This window comes from Dermochelys coriacea, chromosome 4, assembly GCF_009764565.3.
Source record: "Dermochelys coriacea isolate rDerCor1 chromosome 4, rDerCor1.pri.v4, whole genome shotgun sequence".
Taxonomy (NCBI): Eukaryota; Metazoa; Chordata; order Testudines; family Dermochelyidae; genus Dermochelys; species Dermochelys coriacea.
The window spans coordinates 14,718,261-14,740,984 of record NC_050071.1 but is presented as its reverse complement, the minus strand read 5'-3'; the positions used below and the strand labels follow the sequence as shown (position 1 = coordinate 14,740,984).

Genomic DNA, 22,724 nt, shown 5'->3' with positions numbered 1-22,724 from the left:
TACGTAAATAACACACAACTCCACTATGTACAGCAGCCTACGCTTTTGAAAGTGACTAATGATTTTGGGTGCCCAAAGTGAGGCATCCTGATGGGACCTGGTTTTCATAGTATGGGTCTTGTAAGGTATCTCAAATTGGGCATCTCAAATCACTAGTTTCTTTTGGAAACAATTAGGGGTGCGCAGTTTGTGTGTGGGTTTATATATAGGATACACTATGTTAGGGACACATGCGTGCGTTATATAGATGTCTGTAGGGCATAAATATATACATATATAGTGTGTGTATAGAGGGGCTACACAGTGTAAGGAACATATGTATGCATTATATAGATGACTAGTGGACATGTACATATAATGGCATATATACGTATGGCAGTGGTTCTCAACCTATGGCCAAGTCACCACACAGCTACAGCATATATACTAGGGGCCATGTATATATAATGGCCTATACAGCTATGGCAAAAAGAAAAGGAGGACTTGTGGCACCTTAGAGACTAACAAGTTTATTAGAGCATAAGCTTTCGTGAGCTACAGCTCACTTCATCGGATGCATTTGGTGGAAAAAGCAGAGGGGAGATTGATATACACACACAGAGAGAACATGAAACAATGGGTTTATCATACACACTATACGAATACAGACTAAGGCGGCTGCTACTCTGAAACCTGTCCCCTAGCTATGGCAGTGGTTCTCAACCTGCGGCCAAATCAGCACACAGCCACAGCCCGCGGGCCATCCTCAGGGCCATATATATACGAGGGTGACCAGTGCTGATAGTCAGGGCTTCGTCCGATAGCGGTGCCTATGACGCCTCAGCCCACCCCGATTTTCCACACTTGCGATCGGGTCCCCCTACTAGTATCTCTTGTGTGGCCGTGGCCCAGGTAAGACGGAGAGAGAGCGGCCTACGTGGCGCACCGTGGTGAGCGGGTGAGAGCCTGGGTCTGCGGGGGACACAGTGCGCGGGAGAGACGCATGCCCCTGGCTCGGGCATGACTCGATGCATGCACAGGTGGGAGGCAGCGGGAGGGGCGCGTGCATTCTAGAGGTGTCAGAGCAGCAGCCGCGCGAGTCTGTATTCGCAAAAAGAAAAGGGGGCCTCGTGGCCCCTGAGGGACTCGCCCGTGTATTTGGGCATCGGCTGCGCCCACCAGAGCGTAGGCCTGACGCCGGTGCCGGGGGGGGGCTCAGATGCGCTCTGGCCCGCGCGGCCTGAGGGACCCAAGGCCGCGCTACGCAGCCGGTGTGTTTACGCCCCGGCCTGTGAGGGGGGGGGGGGCGGGGCGGAGCGGAACAGCGCGGGGCGGCGGCTGCCGGCCCTTCTTTCCCCGCCCTCCGCCTCTCGCGCTCCGGGTTGGTTCCCGCCCCGCCCCGCCCCAGCACGACGCGCGTCCCAGGCCGGCGGTCGTCGCCGCCGCATGCCGCAGCCGGAGCCGGTCTCCCCTCCCTCCCTCCCGCTCGCGCCCGCCATGGAGACATGAGCCCCGCCGCCGCCCGCCTCTGAGATGGCCCGGGCAGGAAACTAGCCGCGCCGCCAGCATGGGGTTCTGATGGGCCGGAGGCTGGCCCGCCCCGACCGGGAACCCGACAGCTCTGCGGGGGGGGGGGGAGGTGAGCGCGCGCACGCGGCCCGCGGCCCGCCCCGGGGTCTGTCGTGCCCGCCGGGGCATGCCGCCTTTGTTCGGGGGGGCGGGGGGCCTTCTGCGCTGCGAGTCGCAAAGGGGGTTGGTGGGAGGCGGGGGCATGGCGTGGTGCGAGGGATACTAGGACAGCGGCGCTTATGTGACCCAAACACACCCCTGTGTGCGTGCGGGGTTGGAATAGATAAGTCCCCTTGTGTTGTTGCTTGTGTGCCTGCTCGGCTAAATAACGCACGCCGCTACAAACAAATGTATGCGTCTGCACAGATTCGGCAGTGTCTAACGTGCATACCATACATGCACAGTCTGTACATCTTTCAGAGTAGCAGCCCTGTTAGTCTGTATTCGCAAAAAGAAAAGGAGGACTTGTGGCACCTTAGAGACTAACACATTTATTAGAGCATAAGCTTTCGTGAGCTACAGCTCACTTCATCGGATGCATTTGGTGGAAATTTGGTGGTGCATTTTTCCACCAAATGCATCCGATGAAGTGAGCTGTAGCTCACGAAAGCTTATGCTCTAATAAATTTGTTAGTACTTGTGGCACCTTAGAGACTGCTTTTCTTTTTGAGTCTGTACATCATAAGGCACGTTTGTGGATACAGGAGCATTCTTTATGCTGCAGATGTCCTGGTTTCAATGGCTATAGATGTATCAAATATGCCTCTAAACGGTGTTTGCCAGTGTTATTGTTTACATACCTAATACATGCAGTGTGTGTGGTTGAGTGTAGAATACGTGCTGATATACTTGTAGACGCTCCTCTGCAATATATAGCATTGTTTGCAGATATACCCACGTTGCTGTTTTATATCTTAAACTTTAGTGATGTATCTTGTTTTTACTTCCATGCGTAAAATATGGAAACTGTTACATGGAAGTGACTGCATATGTAGATATGTTTTTTGCAATAATCATAGATACATTACTTTGATTTTTTTTTTTATTGCATGTCAAATACAATAAAGAGATTAACTGGGTGTATTTCAGTTTGCGTGCAAGTGTTCACACTTTTATCCTCTGTTTTTTGGGAGTAATATATCTAAATACTGTGTTTGCCCAGTCCTGCAAGCCCCTCCTGCAAGGTGCTCAGAGTTCTCAACTCCTGGGGGAGACTGAGGACGCCCAGCACCTGGAATGGACTTTTTATTTGTAGGTCCTCAGTCCTGCAACAAGCTCTGCTTTGGAGCACTCCTGCAGCTGCATGGTGCTCCATGAAGTCATTAGGGCACCATAGGGTTCAGGGGGCTACTTGAGCAGAAGTCATTTCAGGATTTGGGGCCTTAAATGTTCTAAATATTGTTGTTCAAAGGGGCATAATTCCACTTGAATGTTTTTTCCCAATCCTGTAATTTTGCTGCAAATAGTGTATCCTGTGTCTCTTGTACTTTAGCTCCTGTTTTATGGCCATATGGTCAATTGTCCATAATTCTGTCCGTTGCTTTGGGTTATTGTTGATTATTCTGTATCAAAAGTATGCTTTAAAAAAAATTGCAACTGTGCTTCATTTCCGACTCTTCTGATCTGATTGCTAAACTTGTGCATGCAGCTCTCTTGGATGTTCTTGTTTTTTGTTTTTGTTTGTTCTTGTTTTGTTATATCTGTTGCCTCCATAGAATGGACCCCCTCCCCATGGAGAGAGTCTTCTTGAAAGAAGACTGAATTGCTGCTGATGTTTCATGTAAAACCGTTCCAGAAGGGATGATATAAACAGATAATGTTACCTTAGGCTATTTTGTGCAACTGGTTAAAAGAAGTCTTTGCAAAAATTCTCATGAAAATTTGCCACCTTGGGCAAAAAAAATCCATTCCCCCACTTTTACGCTAATGATGAAAAAATTAATGATGCTTTATTTGCCTGCTTTAAAAAATAATAATTACTTGCCCTAGGCAGGCAGAATTTTGGAAGGTTGATTTAAACAATTGATTTTTCAGCCGCTGTAGAGTTCATAATGTCCCATTCCCTGGGTTTCGGAGGGGTAGCAGTGTTAGTTTGTATCCCAGGGGTGATAGACAGCTGCATCTCTGACATAGGCACAGAGTTTTGATTATTTTTTTTTAAAGCCCTTTATCATATTTAAATTGTACAGAGTCTCTCAGGCTATGTGGTTTTAGTTTTCCCCTTTCAAGCTTGGCTAATGTTTTCACTGTCATGGTGATAAGTCTGTAGGCTTTTGCAACGTTTAGGTTGATGGCAGTGTTTTGTTTATAATCACCTCAGGGATGTATATATAAGGCACCCAGTTTTGCAACATAGGGCTGGTAGAAGTTTAGCTCTCTGAAAGCAGCCACAGTACCTTATTCCAGATTTGGGGGATTTACTTTGGATCCCTGCTAACAATTAGATTTGCTTTTAAAATTGTTCAGATGCTTTGTGAAGGTAAAAAGAAAAGGAGGACTTGTGGCACCTTAGACTAACAAATTTATTTGAGCATAAGCTTTCGTGAGCTACAGCTCACTTCATCGGATGCATTATGAAATGTAGCTCACGAAAGCTTATGCTCAAATAAATTTGTTAGTCTCTAAGGTGCCACAAGTCCTCCTGTTCTTTTAGCGAATACAGACTAACACGGCTGCTACTCTGTAATTTGTGAAGGTAGCGCACAGTTCTGTGCCTTACTCTGACCTGCTGTGTCAGAATGAGCCTGGGGTTAGAACTCTGCAAAGCTAATCTATTGGCTTTTCCCAGTAGGAGTTAAACATTTTGGGGTGTGTGCATTTAATTGCCCTGCACCCCAAATTTGGAACTTTCTCTTAGCTGTGGTTTGAAAGGCCCCATTAAGAGACTGATCTTAATCTGGCCCTTATATATTCATACAGATTCTTGCCTTTTGTGTGTTTGGGATCTAATTTTAAACACCTTCTGAGACATTTTGCATGAAATGTTTCTCTGCTAGTATAAATCCATTGGGTCACTTAAATGCCCTTTCCAAAAATATATTGCACTGTAGCTATTTGAAGGCATATAGATTGCGCTATCTGGGGCTAAATACTCTCCTGTGTCTCTTCCAGCTGCTGCTGGAGGACACCCTGGTGAAGGCCTTCAAGATGGAAAGTCAGAGGGAGGGGAAATGGCACCACAAAACCACTAGGAGTTCCCTTGTATCTGGGTGGGGTTAATGCTGGCCCCCTGCATAGCAGTGCTGTCTGGGATGGGATCTGGCCAGGATGACTTCAGGATGTGCATATTAGTGTCTCCCAGCCGCAGCTCCTGCTCATGGAGTTTGGGGTGGGCATTAAAAATTAAAGCAATATCCACCTCCTGACACCTGGTGGGAACCATGAAAGGGGGGTTGTTGCAATAACACCCCCTCTCTTCTTTTGGGATGAATCCCCATGGGGCCTTGCTGGCAGCTAGAGGTTTAATATTGGAAACACTTAGGGGTAGCAAATGGCTTTTTGGTCTGTCTTTGGACAGCGCCTAGTACAATGAGTTCCTGATCCATGGCCCTTAGTACTATTGCAATTCACATTGTTAATAACTATGTCTCCTTACAAATATCCAAGGATCTAGCCTTTGGTTACAAAAGGGCTTTCTGAGGGATAGGGAAGGGTGAAAGTGTAGGGGTGGGTTGGTTTGGGTCAGAGTGGCAATGGCTGACAGACTTGGTATGCAAGAATCCAGCGCAGATTGGAAGGGACTGAAAGATATTACTAATGGTTGTTAAGTGGCCAAGGTGAAATGAGTTTGGTGGTCTCAGTTCAGCTTACAGCAGACAAGTCTCTGATTTGTAGTAGGTGCTCAGATCCTATGTCGATGAGCATGGTGCATATGCCTAAGTAGAGCCAGATCTGGTGGTGGTGTCTTTTGCATTCTCACTGTCCCTTTTGCTAGCAGTATCTGAAGAGGCCAGGGCTGAAATGTGACCTACGCAGCAAGCTACACTCAGGAAAGTTAAGGCAAGTGAACTAAAGGTGTAAAGTCAGTGTGCATTAAACCCTGTGTGGATGCTTTTATTCAGGAATAAAGGGGTCTTAGTTCTCTTTAACTTAATCCTCCTTTGGGACTACTCTATTATGGCTTGTGCAGAATGCAGCTGCCCTCTTGTTAAGTGGTGGCTCTCATCCAGAGTTTGTCACACCAGTGATCTGTACTGATTAACCATTGGTTCCAAATGATATTTAAGGTGCAAGTTTTAACCTGTATATCCTTAAATGGGTTGTGTGCTGGCTATCTCAGAGACTCTCTCTCCTTGTTTGATCTCAGCACTCAGCAGCCACGTATTATCTGCTGAAGTCATTGATGGGGCTGGCAGCTGGGCTCTTTCCATGAGGGGCTATGACTTTGGAATTCACAAGTCCAAATGTATTGATCTTAAGCTCTGTTTCTCTAGGCTTGAGTGTTGGGGAAAGTCTTGGTTTAGAGGAGAATCATCTCAGTGGGTATTTTTGTTTGGCATTGTATAGTTCTTAATGATCTATTTTGTACATGTTCCCAGAACTCTGAATTTGATAAATGGACCATAAAGATCCAGCTATCTTTTCACTTCTCAGGGAGCGTTGTATGAGTCTGGGTTGAGGTAGTAGAAAAAAACATACAGGTACATGTGCTGTATCAGTTCTCTAAACAAATTACTGGCTTCCGTCTCCAGAGCTGGCAATCTGGCATCTTTCACTAGCACTGCAATGCAATTTACCTGCACGTTTTAATAATATTTTTCTTAGTTACTAAAATAACTCAAACTCTACAGATAATCTCTTTAAAAAGATGTAATGTTTTAGATACATTTCAGAACTCTAAACATGCTTTGAGTTTTAGTGCCACTAATTTTGTCTAGACACTTTTTTTTAAAATTATAGGATAAACTTTCAAAGGTGTTAATGGCAATGGGGTACCTAACTTCCCTTCATGCTTTTTGAAAATCTCCCTCGTAATTGTTTTCTCTCCTGTCCTCCTCCTGTTCTTGAGGGCTGGGTCTTCCAGTGTCCTTTGGTTGCCTGGTTTCCAGTGCACCTTCTGTAGTGGCAGTGATGAGAAACAAAAAAATATACTTACTCCCACAACTGAGAAATGCTAGTTCAGTGGAACTCAGGAGCTCAGAATCCCCCATGGGAGATTTCCTTCCACGGAAGAATCCTTCTCTTTGCATGTCTGCACCTAACAGTTCACTGAGGCTCTGGTTACTAACCCTGACCTGGTACCAGATTGGAGTCCTTAAAAGTATGTATCTTTGCAGGTTTAATCCTTTTGATTTATACTGTATTCAGCTGCTTTTAGAAGCAGAATATTGTGGTGCATAGAGCATTGGAGTGGAACTCAGAAGATGAGGATGCTATTTCTGGGTCTGCCACTGGCCTGCTGTATGACCTTGGGCAAGTCACTTTACCTCTGCCTGCCTCAGTGTTTGTACAGTCTTTGTAAAGTGTTTTGAGGTCTCCTGATGAAGCACTATGCGGGTATTGGTATTATTTATTAAAGGTATTTGACCTGATTTACCCGGCACTTACACGTGTGTAACTCAGGAGTTCATCTGATTAGCGAGGAGAATCAGGCCCATGTATTGATTTCTTTTCTTTACCTCTGATTTTTAATTCTTGTAGGGAAAGTTCAGTTTGTCCCTTATTTTCTCTGAAACTTCAGATGCTGCACTTCTTGAATAGAAGGTATTTCAAATAAGCCAAACAAACCTAAAACATATAAACCATTTTGCATTGAAGCTGCTACTATTCTGAAGTTCCAAAAAGCTGATGAATATTTTGTCAGAGCTGCTGATCATGAAAACTTCTCTGCTAGATAGATTTTTTTTTTTTTCTTCACAAGAAAGTGTTATATTGAAGAAGAAAGAAAGTTGGGTACTTTACATGTGCACCTTTTATTGGTGGCCTTATTTAGATTTTTTTTCCAAAGCCATGTGTAAACAGTAGCTAATTAGTAAAATGGAATTAACAATACTGAAAGAGGAGACCGAATGTTTTAATGATTTTTCACAAGATCACGTACAGCACTGGCAGAGCTGGGATTAGCCCTCAGGAGTTCCTGGCTCTGCTCAGGCCACTAGCTCATGCTTCCCCTTCTGCTCATTGTCAAATTCTGAAGGGCAGCAGAACTGACCAGATGTTTGTAAATTTCACTGGGGGTCTTGGAAGGAAAGAGCAGGGGTAGGGATTGAATTGTGGAGGGCAGCCCTGTTCTTTCTCCCCATTGTCCACCAACCTCAGCAGTGGAGGACTGAGGCTCTGATCCTAAATACCTTTGAGTCCCGAGTATACCTTTTGAGCCCGAGTCCCTTCTGCTACTGTCATTGGCAAGTAGATTTTTTTTTTAAGGCCTTGACTATGACCTAATCATCATTCAGTTTATAGTAATGTTGAGGTGCTTGTACTGTTCTTAAACTGCTTTTAGTCCCGTGCAAGGATCGTTTTGGGGAGATTGAATACATTTTTCTAGTTGTCAGGGTTTTGGATGTGGTGTTGTCTCCTAACACTTCCACTGTACTAAGTGTTCAACCAGTCGCTAAAAATTCTACAGAGGGGGAAATGTCAGTGTCGGTTTGGGGTTTGCAAATATAGGTCTGGCTTTTTTTTAATAAATGCACAGAAAAGGGAAATTTGTGTCAAGTTTACAAAATTCTTGTATGAGGTCAGAATAATTCCCGTAGGTGGAGTTCTACAAAATGAATTTTTCAGGGGCAAAAGTAATTGATACCAGGTTTAAACTTCGCTGATTCCTAATAGCTATCCATATCATGCTATTTTCTCTGGCTAGAGAATTTACATACTGATGTTTGAATTGTAAAAGTCGTTGCTGAGCATTTGCATTTTATAGTTGGAAAGTGCATCATGGGCATGAAGCCTGCTGCAGATTGTTAATGGCTGTGCTGTAAGTCAGCATTTCTCAAATATAGCCACCGTGGCCGCATGCGGCCACGCAGGGGGCTTTTCTTGCGGCCACAGCCTCCTGGACTGTAATGGGGGAAAACCAGTGGCCCCTCTCCCATGGCTGCTAGCAGGGGTTGGGCCTGGCCCCCCTCCAGAGAGACAGAAGCTGGAGGAACAGGCAGCTGGTAAATGCCTCGCTTTCCTGGATAGATCTCTGGCTTTGGGCTTCAGCCCGGAGTGGCGGGGGTGGGTGAGCGGGCAGGCAGGCTTTGGCTGCAAGACTTTGGGCTCCATCCATGCAGTGGCAGGCTCTGGTTCCAGGCTCCAGCCACAGGCCTTACTCTCTCCCCTCCCCCCCCTTCCCTATCATCTCTGGCCCTTGAAGCCTCCCTGCCCACCTTCTCGTCTAGGGTTTGATTTGCCCCCAGGCTTACTGGGGCTTAGTAAGTCTGCTGTGAAGAGTGATATTAACAAACATACATAATATCATTTTTACAGCAACAGACTTACTAGCTGGCAAGCCTTAAAAAACAAAACAACCAAAAAAGCAAAAGAAACAACATCAGCAGAGAATTTGGCTTGTGGTACAAAGACGCTTTGCACACTGTGCAAAGAATGTGCAAAGCGTCTTATTTGTGTTTCTATTCTGTTTAGGTCCAGTAAAGAATAGAGACAACTGTACATTATTTTTATTATTGAGTCTGCAAAAACAAATTCCTACATGAATAAATTACAATGTCTTGGATGTGTGTATGTGCATATTTATTTGTTTTTCCTAAAGTTAATTAAATATTTTAGGAAAAATTGTCAGCACGGCCACCAGCAAGACTTTGTGGCCACACTCTGAGGCTACCAAAAATTTTGTTGGGAACTCTCATGGTTGGAAAACCTTTTTATAGTTATACCTGTAAGTGCTAAACTCTTTGTCCCACCGTTCAAATTCCAGAATAATAATAATAGTAATTCTAGGATTTCAAAATACAATCTGGTTGGATGAAACATGGTCGCATGTTCTGAAAGTCCCCTTGAACTGATCGTTGCAGACAATTTAGCTTTGTAATACTGGGCTGTCTTTGGTTGAAGGCAAAATAATGAATGTCTAGGCCACACCTGCCTGATTACAGGGTTTGAAGGATTTTTTAGGCCCTCCCTCAGGAGTTTTGATGGGGCCAGAGATGTCAGAGCCACAAGTGCTGTAACCACGTAATTGGCTCTGAATGGAATAGAGGGTGAATTGAAAATTCAGGCAGGCCCCGAAGAAGGCATTCTTGAGCTCCATAGATATCTAGTTACACTGAAAGTTAAGAGAGGTTTTTTTCAAATATCAATTAAAAATGTCTGTGTTATCAAATGATAAAACCCGTGGGTTAGAGGTGGATCAAATGATATTTGATCAGGCTTCTCAAGTCTCTGTTGTTTTCCTGTGTGTTCACTAACTGCCGATGTCGTTGATGTGCTGTCTTACTAACCATAATGGAACGCTGCAGTTGGTAACGATATGCAATAAACTGGTGTAAAAGCTCACTCATGAGTAACATGTTAAGGCAAATAGTCAGTTTTGCTCATCAGTCTAGAGATAAGATGTTTCTTTTCTTTAACTTGATAAGGGAGGTGCTGAATTAAACCATTTGCCAGAGGTTCTGTGCCATGATGACATTATTTTTGCCTTTGTACCACAAGCCAAATTCTCTGCTGATGTAACTGTTGACTTCAGTGGAGTTACACCAGCTGAGAACTTGATCCCAAGAGTCTCAAGGCTTTGCTTTCATAATACAGTTTGAATTTTAAGTGCTCAGATTTCTCTCTATAAGTACTAGTGTCCAGCTGATAATTCCTGTCCTTGAAAGATCAAACTACTATATAAACAAGTTCACCATCAGCTGTAGCTTGTTTTATATTGGTGAAACAAAATGCGAAGCACACAAGAGTTTGAAACAGAGAACTGCACGTGCTGCTGTAACTGAATGTATGGGAACAAATGGCAACTTCAGACTAAACATTTGCAAAGCAAGCAGAAGGGGAACTGCAAGACGCAAAGGCTGGCGCTACCCAAATCTGCAGAGTTTACCTCCTCCGAACTGTGGCGTGGGCATTTTGGGTATAGAATAGTCCATATGTTTTAATAATTACCCTGATCCATTGGTGGCCTCATGAGATCTTCCCAGCTTGAGTTACTTGCTCTTCTGACGTGAGTAATCTGTGCAGATGCCCCAGGACCAACCAGCATAGGAGGGCCATCTTAACACTGAAATTTGTACCAATTTGGCAGGTCCTTGCGCAGAAGAGCCAGAACTGTGCTTGTACAGTCCTGTATTAGTGGACAATTGGAATTGTATCATTACATTCTCTAATTGGCATCTTGGAGAGCAGTGGCTCTTAAACTGGGGGTCAGAACCTCTCAGGAGGTCATGAGGTTGTTACATGGCGGGTTGTGAGCTGTCAACCTCCACCCCAACCCCGCTTTGCCTCCAGCATTTATAATGGTGTTAAATATGTAAAAAAGTATTCTTAATTTGTAAGGGGGGTTGCACTCAGAGGCTTGCTATGTGAAAGGGATCACTATTTTAGAAAAAAAAAAAAAATTGAGAACCACTGGTCTAGACAGAGAACACGTGATCCTTGCAGACAATTTAGCTTTGTAATACTGGGTTGTCTTTAGTTAATGATGAGGAGAGCATGGTACCCTCAGAGCCTAAGAATGCTGTTCTACATCTTCTGTACCCTATCTCCTACTTGATCTGTTGTTCCAAAGGTGGCTTATTTCTCATTTCCTTGTAATTGTCTCCTCCTAGTGCCTTAAACTGCACCCTCATGTTAGCAGTAATCTCTGATAGCTTTCTCTGAAGCTGTTCTGAGTGTGCACAGCGAAATATTGGACTCACTACATGTTTAGTTTTATTTTTAATAAATGGCTGGTGGCGATTGCTTTCTCTTAACATCCTGTTTGCAGTTGTCAGGGGGAACCAAATTATTGTAATCGCTCTGTGTGCGTGTGGGTGTTAGAGAAACAACATAATTGGTCAGAAACAAGACTTAAGAATAGTAATTTTTTTACCCAATTTTGTTTTGTCACTGTTCAATTATATTAATGACTGGCTAGAGCTGCAAAAAAATGGAGCTGTTGCTCAATCTGTTCCATGTGTATCTAGCTGCAGATGTATTGCATTCCTCTTGTTTGGATGGTTGTATTGTAAAGCAATGCAGAATATTTTTGTTTCTGAATGTGTAACAAATATAAAAAACTATCATTTTATGAATGTGAAAGCCAGTGATCCTTATTCTAAATATACTACCCAATCTTTGCGGGTTTGATTCTCCTTGCATCTACATCAGTGTAAATCAGAGTTAGATTGGTGTCACTGAGAGGTAACTTGGACTCTGCATCTGCTGCATTAGCATGCTTGTAATGAGGGGAGCAAAGAGCCATTTCATAATGCTGTATGGTGATGATGTTTTAACTTAGGCACTCTGTGCTTTTAGCATCTACAGAAGGTGTATGCTCTCTCTAGTCGTAATGAGCCACATGTTAAACTGGTGCAGCTGTTGTCTTGAGACTGAAGAGAATGGGTTGCGTTGGTGTAAGGGTGTATACACTTCTGCTCATATGGTGCAGTTGCTACCTCGTATTTGCCTTTCATTTTGACTAGTACTGGAATAAAAAGTGTTTTTTATATGTCACAAGTTTTATTTCCTAGGGTTCCCTGTCTGTATCCACATTTTATCTATAGTCCTGTGCATAAATTGTAAGCTCATCAGGACAGAGAGCGTATCTTTGTTATGTTTGTACAGTGCCTGGCACAGTAGGTGCTACCACAATAATAAATGTACATAATCCTGACTTTGCAGTCCATGACATGCACTGAAGTCAGTCTGACCAGTGTATGAGATTTCAGTGCCCACAACTGCAGGATTGGGCCCAGTAAATGGGCACAGTCTGACGTTATAAAAGTTTACATCTCAAACAGCATCTTGTGTATATATAACAACATATAGACATATAAAATAAGGGACACATGGTAAGAGCAGTGTAAAGCTCAACGGTGCAGTATAAAATTCAACCGTGATTTGGGTTTGTAGAGATTCATGCAAAGCTTTTTTTGGGGGGGATTGTTTAAATTTAATACAAATTAACTTGTGAGTGGAAGAAGGTTGTTTTGCTTTGAATGTGGGTACAAATCGACCAAAACCTAAAAGCAAAACTCATCAAAAAATGAGTATCGGGCATAAATTTTGCAGCTGCATCTAATCTCAACAGTGAGTTTACATGTTGCCCACAGGTTTCAGAGTAGCAGCCATGTTAGTCTGTATTCGCAAAAAAGAAAAGGAGTACTTGTGGCACCTTAGAGACTAACAAATTTATTTGAGCATAAGCTTTCGTGAGGTACAGCTTCCGAAGTGAGATGAAGTGAGCTGTAGCTCACGAAAGCTTATGCTCATATAAATTTGTTAGTCTCTAAGGTGCCACAAGTACTCCTTTTCTATGTTGCCAACAGTAAGCGGGGGTGTTTACACTGCCTTAGAAGCAGTGCAGGAGAAGGAATTGTGACTAAATTTGCCACTGGTTTATACCAGTATCAGATTATTTCCTGTCTATACAGGCCAGCCTGTAGAAAGAGGGTGAGCAGAACAAAGGCAACTTTTTACTACTGTCCTCAACAGTCCTGCCTTGAATATGTGTGGGTGGACCTGGGATTCACCATTTTTCCTCATCTCTAAAAATGGCTGATGCTTTGTTTCTAAAAGTCTAGGGCTACTGCCAACCATGCCTATCCTCTTTTTAATCATTTGTAATACTTCTTATCCCAAAGCTTCTTACCCTCGAGAGATTTCCCCACAGTTCTCAGTTTTCTTGGGAGATATTTTATTCTATTTAGAACTTTCCATCTTCTGTTTTCTTGATTCTTGGTCCTTTTTTTAAAGTTTTGTAAATTGTTACGAAGAGTTCTGTGGATTTTGCCTTTTTGAGAAGTTTTGCAGCGTGGATATTTTTTTTTCCCCACTGCACAATCCCCCTTTTTATAAGGGAACTCTTTTATAAACAGAAGATGTTTTAATAACTGATTGATCAATTGTTTTGGAGTCCAACAGTTGTCATAGGTTGTTAGTCTAACTGGTTGCTTGTAATCTTGATTTATGACCGTCTAGAACATCATCTATCAATGTGCTTATAGCATACTGCTTATGTCTGTAAAATACTTACAGCTAGGCTTGAAAGGATTCGATTTTTAGATAAATGTCAGTAAATGTTGTTTTTCACTGTACACATACAAACTGGACAAAAATATTTCCATTGCTGGTTGGAATTTACAGACTAGCAAAGTAAGAAGAATACTGCTTGAGAGCTTACTAGTTTGGTTTAAGGATATTTACTTTGTATAGTTTGTCTGTCACATGTCAATTTATGTTGTAATGGTCATAAAGCCAGAAGATGAGAGAAGTGAAGAGCCAGAGATAAGTGAAAACCTTCAGGTGCAGAAAAGGACTTTATTCTGTGGACATGAAGGACTCTTTGGAACTGCGTGTGATCATTATTCAGCCCTGGGTGGAGGGCAGTGGTGCTCATGAGAGAGACGGTGTGGAATCTGTAAGGGGCCCTGAAGAGGGAGGATGTGGCAGAGGGACATATGGAGAAGGCATCCCCTCTAAAAGACTTGAACCTCTAATTTCAGGACAAGAATCACCAACTTATGACCTTGTTTGGAAGAGAGCAGCCTTCAGAACAAAACTGAAACTTTCACACAGCTGACTTTCCCCCTTTCCAACTTGCCAGCAATTTCTCAAGAAATATGACTGTGGCCAGTTGAGCCTATGCTGAATGGATTAAGAAACTGCAAGATGTTTGAGCAGTAATTCAAAAACTTTCAAGATTTGGTGGGGATAGAGGAGGAGGAAGGAGAGAAATCAGTCTAGTTAAAGGAGCCATTTTATTCTAACGCTAAGAAAGCGGAGGCCAAAATTAATCTGGAGTTGAAAGCTTTACAGTGGTCCAATCCACCCTGATCCAAGCTTATTGAATTTCTATGGTGACTGTTTGTGGTGACAGATATCCAATTGCCTACAAAGGCTGACTTTGGGCAAGCAGGTTTGTCTGCTCTAGGCTCCCCTTCCTTTGCCTCCCCTCGCCCCCCCCCCCCAAAATTGCCACAGTAGTACCTCAGGTGCACACGCACACACATTTAATTGGATGTGGTACAGGTAGTATTACCACTGGTGGGACCTTGGAAAGTGTCTTTTATGAAGGGAGCTTGTCTGTTACGAATCTGAGCACAGGGTTGCCTAATGGTTCCAGCCCGACTTTCATAAAGCTGAATTCAAAGAAGCAATCCCAGTCTTTCCATTTGTTCCTTCCAGTACAGCCCTTCCATGTGCATTTGGTCTGTGCGCTTTGGAAAGCATAGTGTATGCTTGCAATGCTCTATAATTTTTTTTTTTAAGTGAGAATATATCTGGTTATAATCTGTTTAATTTATATGCAAGATAGTTTCAGCCTTCAGGCTCCTTGGCAAGTTGCCCATAGTGCTCTGAGTGCTGCAAAGGTTATGTGCCACTTTGGCTTACAGGGACACTTTCAAGTGCTTAATTTTATTGTAAATATTTTTTTCCCTTCCCATTTCCAGTTTATTTGCCTCCTGAGTTTGGAAATGAAATGTCTCTCTTCCATTTGGCAAATTTTGATTTTCCACCCCCCACACCTCCCTTCTCTTACTCCCCGTGGTGGCTCTAGATTCAACATTCTCAGAGGTATTTAACCCTTCTTAGCTGCACCTGTGTTTATTAATTCTGGGCACTTTTGAAAGTGTCCCTCAGTCCTTTGCTGTGGCTATCAAGCTATTCAGTGAGGTACAAGTGCTCTCTCTGATCACCTGGTGCTTCCCTGCAATGGAGCATCTGCCTCTGTATAAATCGTTAACCTCTTGCTCCTCCTCACTCCTGCTGGTAAATTGTATCGTCAAGGGCTTGGTCACATTTTGATTCATTATGAAATATTCTCAAGAGACCAGATAACCAGTATCGGTGAGGTTTATTGCTAAAAGTCAATAAAAGAATAGTACAGGGAAAAAAGGTTCAATATGATTCCAGTTTCCAGGAACCTGTCCTGTGTAGCATTGTTGAATTCAACTTAAAAAGAAAGTTTGTGTCTGAAGTGACACATTTCAGCGTATGCTCTTTAGAGGATGATTTTACAAGTTACAAAACTCTTTACACATCACTCAAATCCACCCTACCAGTTCCTACCAGCTACTTAACTTGTTCTGTATCTTCCTTATCTTTGTTTTGGCGACAAGCTCTGCTCTGGTCTGTGAATGTACCTCCCTGGCTTGTACCAGGATAGGACATTAATGTACTTTTGCCTTGGATGAGTTACCTATTTTCTAATGCCAAAGCTGACCTCTGTTTTGTAAAGTGTTATTGGATACTTAGCATAAATGAACAGGATTATAAAAAGGTATAGGCTGATTCAGGCCATGTAACAGCTAGAAATATATACACAGTATAATGTTATATTGATATTGTGGGCCTAATGCATAGTAGTTATATGCGGTGTTAATAAAATATAACCCCACAATGTATTGGTCAACCCTCCCTCCCTCAGGTGTAGGTGCCCACTCAGCTGGGAGAAGAGATGCAAATTGCCCCTCGTCTACACTCTTGGGGATGAGTCAGCCCTCTAGGGTGGGTTTATGACTTTCCCTTGAAGTCTAGGTTTATAAACTGACCAATAGATCTCGTTCATTCATGTATGTAGTTTGTTCATCCATCAAAGATATACCATGGATATTGATTGTTTTAATAGTCTCTATTGGATAAGTCATCCAAGCATCACTACATTACAAGCCCACAATAGAATTATGAAAATAGTCTTCATACTGACATTTTGTTGTGTTCACTTGTATACAGTGGAAAAAAGGCAGTACAAAAAGTGAATCATGATCAAGTGGGTGTATGATAGCATACAATATATTAGTGCCTTTTGTGTAACTGTGTGTAAAATATATCTATAAAAATATACCTAGCCTACATTCCATTACATATTGACTGCTGTAATCAAAGAGAAATGAAGGCATGTATGATATAACCTGGTCATGTTTGCGCTAAGCTGTTAAGACTCTCCTGGTTCAATAGAAGGAGGTTTTAATGCTAAGCCCACTGCTAATCTTGTCTGCTGCATTTATTAAAGACGTGGGTCAGACATCTCTCTTCGGGTAGCCAGAATTGTGCTTTTTTTTTTTTATTTAATTTAAACACTGCAGTATGACTCTTGCATTGCATCAGTTGATTTCTTATGAGGAGAGGCAGTGATTGGCCTGCCCTGTGTTGCCCTAGAACCAGTACTACCCTTAAAATCTTAGGCGATACACTCCCTCACTGACTGCTTCCTTCTGTTGCAAGAGCTGGACCTTTTTTCACCAACCAGGCATCACTGTTGGGAAGAGAGGGGGCTGAAAGGAAGAAATGTTCTCTTCTGAGTCCATTGCTTTCTTCTCTTGCATCAGTTACTTCCTCACTCTTTTAGCTGTAGTGCCCACAGAAACACCTCTTGCCGGAAGTGGGAAGACCAGTGGGAGCATTGACTGTCTCAGAAGAATCCCTGAGTAGAGTGTCTCATGAGAGGAACAGTTGCTAGGTAGGAGATACTGGCTCAGGGTTTCTTTGTGCAAAGGAGTTGGGAGCATACTTTAAAGCATGACCTTTGGAAGAAGAGGTTAGGCAAGAGTGAGTGACTGGACTAGAGCGTGATGAAATCCATTTGTGCTGTAAACATTGTTGGAGTGGGTGTTTTGGTCATGATATAGGAAAAACAATTGACAACTGCTGGTATAAACTAACTTTTTTTTTTCAAAACTCAGCCTAGAAAAGAGTATAGATTTTGCTCTCCTTAGAATCCAAAGAGCTGCCAAAGTGTGCGCTCCTTTTCTTCTGAAGGATGGAATCCAGCCTTAAGTGGAAAAAAAAATCTCTAAGGGTCCCAGACCTTCTGCCATTAGAGACAATGGGAGGCTTACCATTAACTGTGATGGGAACAGAATTGAGCCCTGTATTATCAAAGCTGACTGTTATGGCCTGAATTGTGTATATTAAACAAAATAACTAGAGGAGTAAAATCGTGCAAGATTGACTTTTGCTTGAAATCTGTAGCCCCTTTTGATATTTTATGTCCGGAGTTTAAGGCCTGGCTAATTGTTTTCTGTGCTAGGAAATCTAGGTAAGATATTCACAAATATTTTAAATAAAGGGACATGATGTTCAGGGTAACGTTCACTCATGCTTCTTGTGAAGCATGAGGAGAAAGGACCTCTGTGCCTCCAAAACAGCCCTTGAATTTTGTTCCCAGGGCTCACGCCTTTGATGCTGCTGGTTTGAGGTATAAGAGCAGAGTTTAGGCAGTGCTTTAGGGGGCTGATCCAAAACCCATGGAAGATGGTGAAGTCTTTCCATTGACTTTAGTGGGCTTTGGATCAGATCCTAAAAACACTGCTTGCCCGTCCCCCGCTGCCTCATTCATTCTGTCTTTTCCCCCGTGTACTTATTTTATCTCCTATAAAGTTAAGTGTTCACATAAACCTTTAATTACAGTCTTTTCCAATTATGTACCCTACAGTGCAGTCTGACAGGCTGCAGTTGATATCCTGTTGGATGTTACCCAGCTAGGATTACCTGTATAAAGAATGTTTCATTACTTAGCAGTTACATAGCAACTGAACTCCTAAGGGTCTAATTGAATTTGAAAATAAGTTACGTCCCGCTTCTGTGCTGTGGAGTCCCTGAAAAAAATCCAGTTTTATTTAGGAGGTGTGGAAGACTGATTTCTGTGACGTGGGAGCTAGTGTTATGTTTTATCTAAATCTGTTCGTAAGGACCAAATCCAGCTTGTGTTGAAATCAAAGGGAGTATTTCCATTGGCTTGTTTTAATTGCAATTGGATCAGGTCCTGAATTATTGTAACGTGCTTTCTAAATGTAGTCATCACAGCCACCAATATAGGAAGCTAGATTCTCCCCTGCCTGGACCCTTGTGTTGTCACACACACCTGTGCAAAGGGAGTGTCAGACCATTATTGTGACTTGCTGGTGTTATCCACCCTTGCCTTTCACAGTCATTCGCACCTGCAGAGTGGGTGTATCAGGCCCCAGGTCTATATTTTTGGAACCAACAGTTCCAATTCTGCACACCTTGAAGTCGGAGGGAGTTTTGCCAGTGGGTGTGGGATTGGACCCCATCCGTGTGAATTAAGTGTACAGGCCTGATTCGATCTCTCACTAGTTCTACAGCTGGGTAACGCCAGTGGAATTACTCCTGATTTATCCTGGCGTTCGAGGTTTGTTAGTGTCTCCCCCTGAGAAGAGGTACTTGTGAAAAAACAGTAAATGAAAAGTACAACAGTTACCCACATGGAACAATGCCAGAGAATGTAACAGGGCAACTTCCCTTCTGCTTTTAAAAGGAAACTTTCCCTTGTGAAAATGGGAAAAGGGTACTGCACTTGAATAAAGATTTATTCTGTGTTAATCCTCAGCTGATCCATTAGAAGCCAATATCAGGTATTTTTCATAAATTTTAAAGTATTTTGAATTCATTTAGAACAGGGGTCGGCAACCTTTCAGAAGTGGTGTGCCGAGTCTTCATTTATTCACTTTAATTTAAGGTTTCGTGTGCCAGTAATACAATTTAATGTTTTTTAGAAGGTCTCTCTCTCTCTCTCTCTCTCTCTGTCTATATATTTTATATAACTAAACTACTGTAGTATTGTAAAATAAACAAGGTTTTCAAAACGTTTAAGAAGCTTCATTTAAAATTAAATTAAAATGTTGATCTTACGCCGCCAGCCTGCTGCTGGTCTGGGGTTCCGTTCACCTAGGCCGGGACCCGGGCTGAGCGGGGCCTGCGGCCGGGACCCCAGACCGGCAAGGGGCCTGCGGCCGGGACCCCAGACCGGCAGTGGGCTGAGCGGCTCAGCCCGCTGCCGCTCAGGGGTTTCATCTGCCGGCTCCTGCCAGCTGGGATCCCGGCTGCTGGACCCGCTCAGCCCGCTGCCGGTCTGGGGTCCCGGCCCTGCCCACATACAGTGGGTACCTACCTTCTCCCTGGTTCTGGCCATTCTCTTCCTCTCTCTCTCTCTCTCTCTCTCTGCACTGAGCTGAGGGTGGGAGTGCACTGAGCACAGGGCTGGGGTTGAAGGAGCAGGCTGGGGGTTGGGGTGTAGGGTCTGGCCAGGAGCTAGAATGAGGGAGGGGGCTCAGGTTTGGGGCAGGAGGTTTGGGTGTGGAGCGCTTACCTGGACAGCTCCCATTTGGTGGGAGGGGTGCAGGTGGGAATATGGGGGGGGAAGGTGCAGGAGCTCCCGTTTGGTGCTCAGGGTGGGAGTGGGGATGTGGGGGGTGCAAGAGTCAGGGCTGGGGGCATGTGAGGGGGGTGTAAGTGTCAGGGCATGGAGTGTGGGGGGGCCTGGGTATGTGTGGGGGATCCAGAGTCGGGACTGGGGTCGTGGGGGTGTGTGTGAAGGAGTCAAGCAGAGGGCTGGGTGTGTGTGAGGGGGGTACAGGGCTCAGGGCAGAGGCCTTGGGGGTGTGCAGGGCTCAGGGCAGAGGGCTGAGTGTGTGTGGGGGGGCCCTCATGGCAGAGGGCTGGAGGGGATATGCCCCGCTTCCCCAAGGCCCTCCCCCCGCTTCTTCTCTGCCTCCCCCCAGGAGGCTGACTCCTCCTCTCCCCCTTCCTCTCCCTCGCAAGGGCCATCAGCTGATCGGAGAGGAGGAGGAGGGGTAGGAACCCAGCACACTGCGGGAAGAGGTAGGAGAGCCAGGAGAGCCGGCAGGACCAAGCTTCTGCCCTTGCCCCCTGCCCCCGCAGGAGGGGGCGGAGAGTGGAGAAGAGTGGGCTGGGCCAGGCTAGATTTTTAATGGCACGCTGCTGCCTGCCGGGATTCTGGCACGGTCCCAGCAGGCAGCAGCGTGCCATTAAAAATGGGCTCACTTGCCGTCTTTGGCACGCGTGCCATAGGTTGCCAACCCCTGGTTTAGAATATTCACTGGGAACTTGAATCTGGAAATCTCTCCATCCATTGTCACTCTGGTTTGTTACTCTAGTATTACGCTGGCATAGGGTTGGCTAACAAGCTGGGGGTTTGGTTCACTTTGAAGTGCTTGTTTTGGAAGAATCTCAGAAGAGGTGAAATTCAGCCTATGCACAGAGATCACACAAGGTGTATACATCTCTTAAACTGTACTTGAGAGCCTAAGTGGGATTGAAGAGATGTTTAGGCCTTGTGCATAGTTCGGGTAGGGTGAATGGCACCTATTAAGAATTGCAGGAATCTTAGCAACAAATTAAGAAACTTGCTTTAGTCTCCCTTAAATTTGTGATACAGCGTACTGAATCTGCCTTTTTTTTTTTTTTTTTTTAAATCAACAAAACCATGGTCTGGGGGAATCAATTTTCTCTTGTCATTGCTACCTGTGCTGTTACATTGACAGAAATAGTAGTGGGTTATCTTATTTACTGTACAATTTGACAGAAGGATGAACTACATTATATTCATAAATCTAAGAACTGCAGTCTTTGTAAACAGCCTGGCCAGGAGTTGGCCAGCCTCCTCCGTATCATGTTTCAGATTTCACAAGAGAGCACACAAATAGTTCAAAGTTTAAATACTTTCCCATGGACTTACATTTACTGCATGAATCGTTTTTGCCTAACTGACTTAGTACAATTAAGAAATCTGTGCTCACAAAAAGTGGCAGGTGATATCTAGCTGACTTAAATAACACTTAAATCTTTTTCTCTTGAAAACATCTTTTCTCTTGATTCAACTATATTAAAGGGTCCATTTAAAAAACAATTTTTTTTTGCTTAAAATTGTAACAAATAACATCTAAGTTTTAGTTCTGAAAGATAGTGAAGGAGAGGGCACGCTTCTGTGCTCTCCCCTCCTCCCCCCACCCCTTTTCATTTGTTTACTTGGTGCATTTGTGGGAAGATTTTACAAGTAAATGGGACTTGTGCTCCTAAATTCTGTAGGCTTCTGTGGGAAAATTTCCCTCCTTGATTATCTAGATTGCAGGGAAGTTATGCCTTTTCTGTGCTAATGAGTTTTATATAGATTCCCACTAATGCTCCAGCTGAACTGGAGTTAGTGATGGGTGGCTTCAGGTTAGCGGAGCCTGGTCTGCAGTAGGGGTGACACAGGTTCAGCTGCCTTGGGATAAACACTGGTTGGGTTTTTTTGTATTTTAAAAATGTTCCCTAGTGTAGACATGGCCTTAAAAATTGACATGTGCAGTCAAGTTCCCCATCACAGTTGTTGACTCTAACCTACTTTAATTACATCCAAGGGTAGCTTTCCTGTCCTCCTACGTATCATTGCAGGGTATGTGAAGCCAATTGCAATTTCTGTGAATTATAAACCACATTTTGGGTAAAACTTTCAAAAGTGCTGAAGTGACTTAGGAATCCAGCTGACGTTGGGTGTTTTGCCCTTGTGGATCAGCTTTCAGGATCTGTTCCTAAATTCAGTAGTGCATTATTTACACAGTAGACCATGTCTATGGAGCAGCGTATAAGCAATAAGAATTGCTGACAAAGGATCTCAAATAGATATGATTTTTCTTTCTAAATATGTTCTTGGTGGGATTATTGATTGGTTAAAGCAGTTTGATTATCATGTTAACCACTTTAGGAAGATCCTAGTGTCTGGGTGTACTGCCCTGCAGTGGTGCCCAGACTTTAATCTACTTTATGATCTATATAATACATTTTTAATAATCATCCAAAGTATTTGGTAGTCAAAATTGCATTTAATGCTCACAGCTGTTTGTCCTCACATTTTCACCATATATATCATTTTTAAACATTCATTTCAAATATATGTCAGGGGCTGAATGGTAAATTGTTCTCTTCTTTATCCTTGATGTGTATGTAGTTCCATTTTGTGCAACTCTTGACCTGCAGCAGTCTTTATTCTTTTACATACGTAGGCCTGACACAGTTGTCACTGGTTTTTTATTTGCTTTTGCAGGTAGCTGTATCCAGTTGGGTGGTAGGCGGATCCAAGGATTATCATGAAGTTTTCGGGGTCCCTGGAGAGCCAGAGATTGTGTCTCCTCCTGGAGATGGCAATCTCTAGAGAAGCTCAGATGTGGAAAGTGCATGTGCCCAAAATTGAGCCCAATCAGGTAAAGTCTCCTATGTACATTTTTACATATTTTCTGGTATATTTTTCAGTGAATAACTGAACCCATTACATGAGAAGTGATCCTACTGCC

The 22,724-nt window shown here is 43.6% G+C and overlaps 1 protein-coding gene across 8 annotated transcripts in view; it reads left to right on the top strand.

The window, feature by feature from the left end:
• The first annotated feature begins 788 nt into the window (after positions 1–788).
• CCNI (cyclin I) overlaps positions 789–22,724 on the top strand; it is a 51,197-nt gene continuing 29,261 nt past the window's right edge. The window contains exons 1-2 of one of the 8 annotated variants that reach the window (XM_038400699.2): positions 789–891; positions 22,478–22,634. In XM_038400699.2, the coding sequence (XP_038256627.1) occupies positions 22,521–22,634 (114 nt within the window). In that variant the 5' untranslated portion in view covers positions 789–891; positions 22,478–22,520. Of the gene's footprint in view, positions 892–1,309; positions 1,619–14,140; positions 14,313–16,892; positions 17,093–22,475; positions 22,635–22,724 lie in introns of those variants that run through there. The other 7 variants (XM_038400696.2, XM_043513676.1, XM_043513674.1 and 4 more) reach the window with 7 other exon arrangements.